This window comes from Notechis scutatus, chromosome 2, assembly GCF_049901735.1.
Source record: "Notechis scutatus isolate UNSWTSFEM ecotype Mainland chromosome 2, rNotScu1.2, whole genome shotgun sequence".
Lineage (NCBI taxonomy): Eukaryota > Metazoa > Chordata > Lepidosauria > Squamata > Elapidae > Notechis > Notechis scutatus.
The window spans coordinates 20302589-20312879 of NC_142010.1; the positions used below are offsets into that span (position 1 = coordinate 20302589).

At 40.8% G+C, this 10291-nt stretch overlaps 3 protein-coding genes across 9 annotated transcripts in view; all 3 read left to right on the forward strand.

The window, feature by feature from the left end:
- LOC113427968 (uncharacterized) overlaps positions 1 to 9910 on the forward strand; it is a 50853-nt gene extending 40943 nt beyond the window's left edge. For 3 of the 5 annotated variants that reach the window (XM_087953587.1, XM_087953590.1, XM_087953586.1), the window contains 3 exons: positions 1273 to 1399; positions 1893 to 1985; positions 4054 to 9910. In XM_087953587.1, the coding sequence (XP_087809713.1) occupies positions 1273 to 1399; positions 1893 to 1985; positions 4054 to 7382 (3549 nt within the window). In that variant the 3' untranslated portion in view covers positions 7383 to 9910. The remainder of the gene's footprint in view (positions 1 to 1272; positions 1400 to 1892; positions 1986 to 4053) is intronic. The other 2 variants (XM_087953588.1, XM_087953589.1) reach the window with 2 other exon arrangements.
- LOC113427969 (uncharacterized) overlaps positions 1 to 10291 on the forward strand; it is a 72940-nt gene that overhangs the window by 56275 nt on the left and 6374 nt on the right. The window lies entirely within an intron of this gene.
- The window catches only part of LOC148131887 (uncharacterized), a 91217-nt gene that overhangs the window by 1592 nt on the left and 79334 nt on the right, over positions 1 to 10291 (forward strand).

Sequence of the window (10291 nt, forward strand, 5' to 3'; positions counted from 1 at the left end):
TGTGTCTCCCCTGGTCCTTCTTTTCTCTAGACTGGCCATGTCCAGTTCCTGCAACTGTTTTTTGTGTCATTTAACCTCATAGCCTTTAATCCTTGGTTGGTCTTTACACTTTTCCCAAAGTTTCCACATTTCTTTTTGTAATGTGGTGACCAAAACTGAACTCTGTATTCCAGGTGTGGTCTTTACTCTGGGTTTTTTTTTTTTTTTTTTTTTTTGTAAAAGTTTTATTTGGATTTTCACAAAACACAAAATATCTCTTTTGAGAGCAGCATGATTCCAGGTTATCACATCTCCATACAGACATAATCTCAATTACATATTCATCTTTATATTCTATTTCATATCTTATCACTATTTTATCATTTTCTCAATAATTTTTCCCTTCCCTTACTTTCCTCAACCTTATTTCTGATTATCTCATTTGCTTTCTAATTCAATTACATAGCTTTTTCTAAATTTCTATATCTTTCTAATGATTCTATTTCTACTTTTGTCTGTCCTGCTTATAATTTCATACATTCTTTTTCCATCATCATCCTGAAAGGGAAAAGACAACAAAACAATTCCCTCCCCTTCCAGGCATTAAAAAGCAAGATTTCCCCTGTGATTACCAAATAGAGTGTATCACCTTTATATCTTATAGTTGTTATCCATTCAAATCTCATTTAACATTTAATTTATACATAATACAATTATAATTATATACTCTGGTTTTTTTTTAAAGCTGTGAGCATGAAAGCCCAAAGTAAAAAAGAAAAGTCCAAGCTTGGCTTTTGTAGAGAGCACAGCAGCTGCCCAGATGAGGTTGGAGACACTGACAAAGATTTGTAGAGTTTTATATAAACATAAATATATTTAACATGGAAATTTACAGCAGTCTTTGTCACTATCCACAAAAGGAAGAACATAAGATAGTCAGAAAAACAGAGGAACATCATGAGGTAAATCTAAGCTTAGCATCATGCAGAACACAGAGAGGGAAAAAAGGAGGGAAAAAGGGAAACGCCCCCTTTCTACTAACAAGCAACCAATCGTAGCATAGATTGCATCCTGCGTGAGTCAGCACTCTAATCAATTACAATTGTGTTCTGGCCTATTGTAAACTTTACTCTTCCAGCTGCTAAATTCAATATCCTACATGCTCCTCTGCTTTATTTGGAAGCTGTGGAGGTTTTTCATTAAGAAGAAGAGGCACATGTAATTCATTGAAGTGTTCATAATTAATAATATTCATGGAATATTTTGTGTTTTTTTCCCCGCTCTCTGTGTCAGGATTTGGTATCGTTTGAGGATGTAGCTGTGTTTTTCTCCATGGAGGAGTGGACTCTGCTGGATTCTGAGCAAAAAGCCTTATACCAAGAGGTCATGCTGGAAAACAAGAGGAACGTGGCCTCCTTAGGTAAGGGATTATGTTATGATACTGTAGTGCAATTATTATTCCTTTTTTGTTGCTGTATTCTTCTCTAAACTGCTGGTTTTCAAATTTTCAAACTATTTATTGGAGGTTTTCATGCTTTTCTATGAAGCCTGGCTTTTCTTCAGAAATGGACAGTAAGGAGAGTACTGGCCTTCACAATTCAGTCTCTCCCATTTGTTAAGAATCAGATTCAATCTTGCACATGCTATGCAGGAAGGGAACAAATAACCAAGTGGAACAGGTTAAACACAAAAACGGAGTATATAAACCACAGTTTAATACAGTACTGTAAATAAAAGACTGTCAAATACTGTACACTAAATTGCTGCTAGCAGCGACCATTGTTATGCTTTTGTCAAGGAAAAGAAATGGTCGACAGAGAAGGAAGACATATTATTGTCCTACAATGCTTCCTCCCTGAACCATAACATTGATCTTACTGAACAGCTCTGAGCCAGCCTCTCTCTCTCTCCAGGACAAGATACTGTCCTTTTCCATCAACTCTTTCTTATGCTAGAAGTGTCTTCTCAAGGAAAGCAACCAAGCTCTACTCCGGCTCAACATGGAGGTAAGAAACAGGGGAAAAGTATCAAAATGAAAATAATTAAAGCCCATGAAGAGGGGAAGAAGGTAAAGACCATAGGAGAAGAAGGAGGACTGGACTGGTCCACCATATGCATGATCCTTAAGGGTAAAGAAAATATAAAAGAGGCGATTAAATCCGCTCCAGAAACTGATGCCATAATCACGAGAAATAGGACAGGCCTCCTTTCAAAAACAGAACAGCTTCTTGTGCTTTGGATTGACGATCAGATCCCCAAAAGAAGTCCCGTTAGTCTTAACCCGATTTAGGGAAGTGTTTTAATGCAGCGTTTTTGAAACGCTAAAGCAAGCAGCGGGTGAGGAGTACAATGACACCTTTGGAGCCAGTCGTGGCTGGTTTGCGCAATTCCGAAAACGATTTAATTACTGTAACTTACGAACAACAAGTAAAGCTGGGTGTGCTGATGAAGCTGCCCAACACTTTCCAGACCAACTTGATGAAATTTTACTGTAAATATATATTTACAGTGTCTGTGCATACATACATACATACATACATACATACATACATACATACATGTAACATTAATTTATATCAAGTTTGTGTCAGCATCTCTGATTTCATTTGGATACCTACTGAGCAATTCTCTGACAGATTTTTCCCCCCCATGGTCTGAAAGGGTTGTGGATGTGAGCAGCTCAGATAAAAGAATGTGTTTGATGTATGCAGTAGATAAGAGTGTCCTTCTCAACATTTCTTCTCCTACTTAGTCTGATAAAATGGCCTTCAATTCCACAGTCTTCATGAAGTTTCCCATCCTAGTCTCTTTCCAATCTTGCCTGTCCCACTTTGTAGAGAGCTTTTTAGAAGTTGCTTTCGTTTTGTTGTTTTTGGTCTATAATGATGACACTTAAGAGCCCGATAAGAATCCACAGGTTTATCAGAAGGATTTATACTCCTTGCAGTCACCTGGTCGGAAAGAATTCTTACGACCAAATGACTGCAAGGAATATCAATCCTTCCATCCTCCACCGTCCAATCAGAACTGAAGAAGCTTCTTGGATGAGAAGGGAAACATGTTCAAGGAAAAAAGAAAGTCCAGCTGCCTTTAGAAAAAGCCCCTTTGGGATAAAGAGGAATGAACACCCCAGGGTAACTGAGAACCAGTTTTTTTTCAAGGAAAAACCACTTCATGGGGATGAGGCTGAAGCTCATTTCCCAGGTCCAAGGACCTCAACATTTCTACCTTCTCAGATTGAAATTAAACCAATAGGTTCTCCATCATCAATTCTATTGTCTTTTACTTAGAACTGAGTATTTGTATTTGTACACTATTGCTTATATAATTTTTATATTTTATTAAAAATATAATAAGGCATCAAGGGCAAGCTGGAGGCCAAAAAATTTAATAAATAAATGAACAAATGAATGAATGAAAGCCTATTTTAAGTGTCCCTTTTGCTTCCTTTGAGCTAAATCTGAAGCAGTAGAGCTGATGGTTCTCACCCCATAAAATTTAAATAACCTTAGCCAAGATTTTCACGTTTTCATTTTGTACCACCGAGGACAAGAGAGAGCCGAAGGTAAAATCTTATATCAACTTTATCCCAAGCATAGTACCATGTGTCAGGGTTCGAAGTAACAGACCCAAAAGAATCAAAACTCTGAAGTTTGATGATTCCTCAAAGTATAGATTTATTAGGCAAGTCCTTTTGGCACAGCTGGTGAAAAGCCGACTCTGAAGGTACAGAAGTTTTTCCCCATCCAATTCAAAATTCAGAGTTTTTCCCCCCAGTCCACTCATCCATCACATGGTCCAATCAGGTCACAGTTTGAGTCCAGCTGTTTTCCTCGTGCCTCACCAGGTGCTGATGAGAACGTCCTTGGTTCCCAGGGGAAAGAATTCTATTTTGGCTACACATGCCCAGCTATCTCTACTTTCCCCTCCCATTCCCACAGCTCTACCCAGCCTCGCTGTGCCAATCCTGAACACGATCCAAAATGGCTTTAGGATAAGTTCAAATACAGCAATGGTGCTTGATCCCTTTTGCACCTAACTTTGTGTTAACTGTTCTGTTTTTATTGTTGCAAGCAGGTGACAGATGGGAGATGGAGGATTCTGGTCAAGAGGCAGGAGCACCTTTACCAAAAGACAAAAAGGAAGAAAAGATATATGGAAAGCAAAGTTTGGAAGAAAACCAGTTAACGGGGGAACTGGAGAATTGCTCTGGTTTACCTTGTCCAGATACCAATGTCTTATTGGACGCCGATGATTGCCATGAAAAAGAAGTGTGTTCAAGGTGTGGGAAAACACTCTGTGATGAATCTGGATTATGTGACTGTGGCGAAAGCCCTGCTGGCAAGAAACAAGATGAAAGCAGGCAACACACAAGAAGGAGCCTTCCTCCTCCTTTACATGAAAGAATACTAGAAGGGAAACCGTACAAATGTACAGAGTGTGCAGAAAGCTTCAGTACAAGCCGCTCTCTTGCTTCGCACAAAAAGATTCACAAAGCAAAGGAGCCACACAAATGTCTAGATTGTGGAAGGACCTTCAGGCAGAAAAATCATCTTAATTCACATAAGAAGGTCCATGAGGAGAGGAAGCAACATCTGTTCATTAATAGGGGAAACAGCTTTGGTAGCAGCCCCTCCCTTACTTCCCATCAAAGCCTCCACAGAGAGGAGAAGTTGCATGAACTCAGAGAGGATAGAACAAGGATTACTCAGAGCAAGGAACCAAATTCCCAGAAAAAAAGCCCCACTGGGAAGAAATATAAATGTCTGGAATGTGGGAAGAGCTTCCGCTATGCGAGTGAATTCACTTGCCATAATAGGACCCATACAGGGGAAAAGCCGTATCATTGCATGGTGTGTAGAAAGAGCTTCACTCAAAAAGTTCATCTTAAGTCACACGAGAGGATCCACACGGGAGAAAAACCATTTCTATGCCTGGAGTGTGGAAACCGCTTCAGTCAAAAAGGTCAACTTAAGTCACATAAGAGGGTCCACACAGGGGAAAAACCATTTCAATGCATGGAGTGTGGAAAGAGCTTCCATTGCTCTTCAACCCTTACTTCCCATAACAGAATCCACACGGGCGAGAAACCCTTTCAATGCCTGCAGTGCGGAAAGAGCTTCAGTCAAAAAGCTGCTCTTAAGTCACATGAGAGGATCCACATGGGAGAAAAACCATTTCAATGCATGGAGTGTGGAAAAAGCTTCAATGCAAAAATTAGCTATATCGTACATAGCAGAATCCACACAGGAGAGAAACCCTTTCAATGTCTGCAGTGCGGAAAGAGCTTCACTCAAAAAGTTCATCTTAAGTCACACGAGAGGATCCACACGGGAGAAAAACCATTTCAATGCATGGAGTGTGGAAAGAGCTTTCATACAAAAAGTATCTACATCGTACATAGCAGAATCCACATGGAGGTGAAACCCTTTCAATGCCTGCAATGTGGAAAGCGCTTTTCCCGTTCTGATAGCTTTCATGTCCACAAACGGACCCACACAGGGGAGAAACCGTACAAATGCCTGGAGTGTGGAAAGAGCTTCTGTACATCCAGCATCTTAACTTCCCATCAAATTATGCACAGAGGAGGGAAACCAAACCAATGCACCGAGTGTGGGAAGTGCTTCAGTCAAAAAAGTCACCTTAATACCCATAAAAGAATCCACACAGGTGAAAAGCCCTATAAGTGCACCGAATGTGACAAATGCTTCACCAATTCATGGGGCCTCACTTGCCACAAAAGGCTCCATACTGGGGAGAAACCATATGAATGTTGCACGTGTGGAAAGAGCTTCAGTGCAAAACAAAGCTGTAACGTACATAGCAGAACCCACACTGGGGAGAAACCCTATGAATGCTTGGAGTGTGGAAAACCTTTCAGCAGACAAGGCGATTTAACCATACATAATAGGATCCATACAGGGGACAAGCCATATCATTGCACAGTGTGTGGAAAGAGCTTCGCACAAAAAGGACATTTCAGTTTACATAAGAGGATTCACACTGGAGAGAAGCCGTATAAATGCACACAGTGTGGGAAATGCTTCACGACATCCAATGCCCTTACTTCCCATAAGAGGATCCACACCGGGGAGAAACCCTATGAATGCTTGGAGTGTGGAAAAAGCTTTAGCAACACCTCTTCTCTAACCATACATAATAGGATGCATAAAGGGGAAAAACCTTATAAATGCCTGCACTGTGATAAGTGCTTCAGTGAAAAAGGTAATCTTAAATTACATGAGAGGATCCACACGGGAGAAAAACCATTTCAATGTATGGAGTGTGGAAAGAGCTTCTATAGCTCTTCATACCTTACTGCCCATCACAGAAGCCACACCGGGGAGAAGCCCTTTCAATGCCTGCAGTGTGGAAAGCGCTTTGCCAGTTCTGGTGGCTTTCATGCCCACAAACAGACCCACACAGGGGAGAAACCATACAAATGCCTGGAGTGTGGAAAGAGCTTCATTCAAAAAGTTCAGCTTAAGTCACACGAGAGGATCCACACGGGAGAAAAACCATTTCAATGCATGCAGTGTGGAAAGAGGTTCAGTGCAAAAAGTAGCTATATCGTACATAGCAGAATCCACACGGGGGAGAAACCATACAAATGCCTGCAGTGTGGAAAGAGCTTCAGTAAAAAAGGTCAACTTAAGTCACACGAAAGGATCCACACAGGAGAAAAACCATTTCAATGCATGGAGTGTGGAAAGAGGTTCAGTGCAAAAAGTAGCTATATCATACATAGCAGAATCCACACGGGGGAGAAACCCTTTCAATGTCTGCAGTGCGGAAAGAGCTTCAGTCAAAAAGCTCGTCTTAAGTCACACGAGAGAAACCACATGGAAGAAAAACCATTTCAATGCATGGAGTGTGGAAAGAGCTTCAGTGCAAAAAATAGCTATATCATACATGGCAGAATCCACATGGGGGAGAAACCCTTTCAATGCGTGCAGTGCGGAAAGAGCTTCAGTCAAAAAGGTCATCTTAAGTTACATGAGAGGATCCACACGGGAGAAAAACCATTTCAGTGCATGGAGTGTGGAAAGCGCTTTGCCCGTTCTGATAACTTTCGTGCCCACGCATGGACCCACACAGGGGACAAACCATACAAATGCCTGGAGTGTGGAAAGAGCTTTTGTACATCCAGCATCTTAACTTCCCATCAAAGTATCCACAGAGGAGGGAAACCTTATCAATGCACCGAGTGTGGGAAGTGCTTCAGTCAAAAAAGTCACCTTAATATCCATAAAAGAATCCACACAGGTGAAAAGCCCTATAAGTGTACCAAGTGTGACAAATGTTTCACCAATTCGTGGGGCCTCACTTGCCACAAAAGGCTCCATTCTAGGGAGAAACCTTATGAATGCCGCACATATGGAAAATGCAAAAAAAAGCTGTAACTTATATAGCAGAGTCCACACTGGGGAGAAACCCCATGAATGCTTGGAGTGTGGAAAAAGTTTCAGCAGAAGGGGCAGTTTAATCTTACATAATAGGATCCATACAGGGGGAAAGCCGTATCATTGCACAGTGTGCAGAAAGAGCTTCGCCCACAAAGGCAATTTCAGTTTACATGACAGGATCCACACCGGAGGGAAGCTATATAAATACCTAGAGTGTGGAAAATGTTACAGTGATAGTGGCAGTTTTACCTCCCAAAATATAATCCACACAGGGGAGAAACTATTTAAATGCATCGAGTGTGGAAAGAGTTTCAAAGATGGCATGAATCTTTTGCTGCATAAAAGAATCCACACAGGGGAGAAGCCCTATCGGTTTGTGGAGTGTGGAAAGAAATTCAGAACCGGGAGTAACTTTAATTGCCGTAAGAAGACGCACAGCAGGAAAAAAATAATGTGAATTGGTTCGTGTTGCTTCTCAAAATTTGCTTCATGCCCATAGACGGTTTTGCAGGAGATTCTGTAGAAATAAATGGAGTATGGGAAGGGCTTCCGAAGCAGCAGAAACGTCTTGATCCATTAAAAAGAAGAGTTCCTTTGTAGAACTAGGAGTTAACTTTTAGATATTAGATCTTTCTGATGGATTAGAGTAGAGTAGAATTAGATTAGAAACAATAAGAATAGAAATGGAATAGAATATAGAAATAGAAAGGGGGATGGGAAGGGAATTCTCTCATTGGCTAAGTGAGATTGGACATACAAGGCCTGTGTCTCCAATGCATACACTCTCATAACATGCAACAAATGATCAGCTTTTGTCAATTCGAACAGCAAAGGGAGGGAGGCAGTTGGGAACTAACACATCCAGATGTCTATGGAGATTCTCAGTCATGCAAGCTACAGTTCTCCCAAAGGTGCTTTTATCAAAAGGCAATTGGACTTTTGTTTCCCTTGAGGAGATTTCCCTTCTCATCCAAGAAATTTCGTCAGTTCTTCTTGAATGAGAAGTGAAATGTCTTCAAGGAGAAACAAAGTCCAGTTGACTTCTGGAAAAAACCACCTTTGGGATAACACCTTCAGGCAACATAAGGCTGAAGAAAGCTGTCTTTCACTCTAAAGATGCTGAAAGATTTCAAGAGGAAACATTGCAATCTAAGTGGTGAGATCCAGACCTGGTGTTGACTCCCCATATTTCCCTGATGTTGGAAGGAATCAAGCAATGGATCTACTAGACCCATATGGAGAAAGTGAGGCCAGAACAAAGAGAAGCAGGATCTCCAGTGAGCTCTTCACTGGGAGAAAGTGATGGAAGAGAATGAACTAATGAACCAATATAAGACTCGATAGTTTTGTCAAAAGTAATAACTGGAGGGATGGTGCTGTGTGTCTGCACCACCTTTAACCTTGTTCGTGTTTAATTGATTTCTAGTCTGAGATATGATATTGATTGTGCTAGATTTTTGAATGCCCTAAATTATGAAGCGGCTTAAGGCTTAGCTTTCGCATCTCAGATACAGGCTCTTTTTGGTGGGTAAATTGGACAATTCAGGGAACCAGCTTCAGAAAATACAGGTGGCCCTTGACTTATTACCACAATTAAGCCCCAAATTTCCATGGCCGAGCAAGACAGTTGTTAAGTAAGTTTTGTGCCATTTTACAAGTTTTGCCGCAGTAGTTTGGTTAGTAACATGGTTGTGAAGTGAATCTGGTTTCCCATTTGACTTTGCTTGTCTGAAGGTCTCAAACAGGGATCCCATAACCCTGGGATACTCCACCTATCAAAAATACAGACTAGTTGCCAACTGTCCGGATTTTGATCACATGACACAGGGATGCTGCAACGGTTGTGTGGAAAAATTCATAAATCATTTTTTTCAGTGCCGTTGAAACTTCGAATGGTGACTGAAGAAATGATTGTAAGCTAAGGACTAATTGTAAAGCAGCAATTGATTATTTGTTAGTAAGGTACAATCTTGAATGTTAAAAATGTGTTCAGTCTAACTGAAAATTGCCCATTCATTAAAACCGGTCTTGGAAAACATAGGAAAGGAATCTGGTAACATCAAAATCCATCAGCAACTTAGACTAGACATATTTTAAGACTTGTGGACATCACCTCCCAGAATTCCTCTGGCACACATTGTGCACAAACACACAAATAGGGAAGGATTTGCACCTGTACAATCCTAAAAAGCAGTATGTGGTTTGAAAAACAGGAAGTATCGTGGAAAGCTAAGCGACATTTATGGAAGTGTTGAGGTTTCCCTGTGATCATGTTAGGATAGCTTTAAATAGCTTGGCTGAGCTCTGTGTTACATATACCGGTATGCAATAAGACTAAGATGTGAGTGTAAAACAGGCAGGAATTGCTATAAAGGGAGATGAGAGAATATCTCATGACTCTGAAACGTGTAAACTGTGTGGCAAATGCAGTGTAAAGCCCTGCAGTGGGCGTTGGTGGTGTACAAAGGCCTTGAGGGAGATTTCCTTGTGTTACTTTTTCTGCGGAATAAAGTTTTTGCTTACAATCTTGTCTTCAGTGTGTTCAGTCTGAGACATTGGCATATCTGGCAAAGCGCCTGGAGCAGGAAAGGGGAGGAAAACCAAAAATGCCTTTGAGTTCAGAAGGATCTCTTCCCTTCTTTCAGCCATTTTGGAAGTGCAATTCTTGAGGGGGAAATGCACGAACCCCCTCTCGGCAAACTGGAAGCAGGCTTCATTAGGCTTAGAGCCGTTTGACTATAAGAGAAATATTTTGTAGAGGTAATAGACTTAAAAGCACAAGTCAGCCCCAAATTTTTGTTAAGTGAGACGTTAAGTCAATTTTGCTCCATTTTGTGACCTTTCTTGCCTCAGTTAAGTGAATCACCTGAGTTGTTAAATTAGGAACATGGTTATTAAGTGAATCT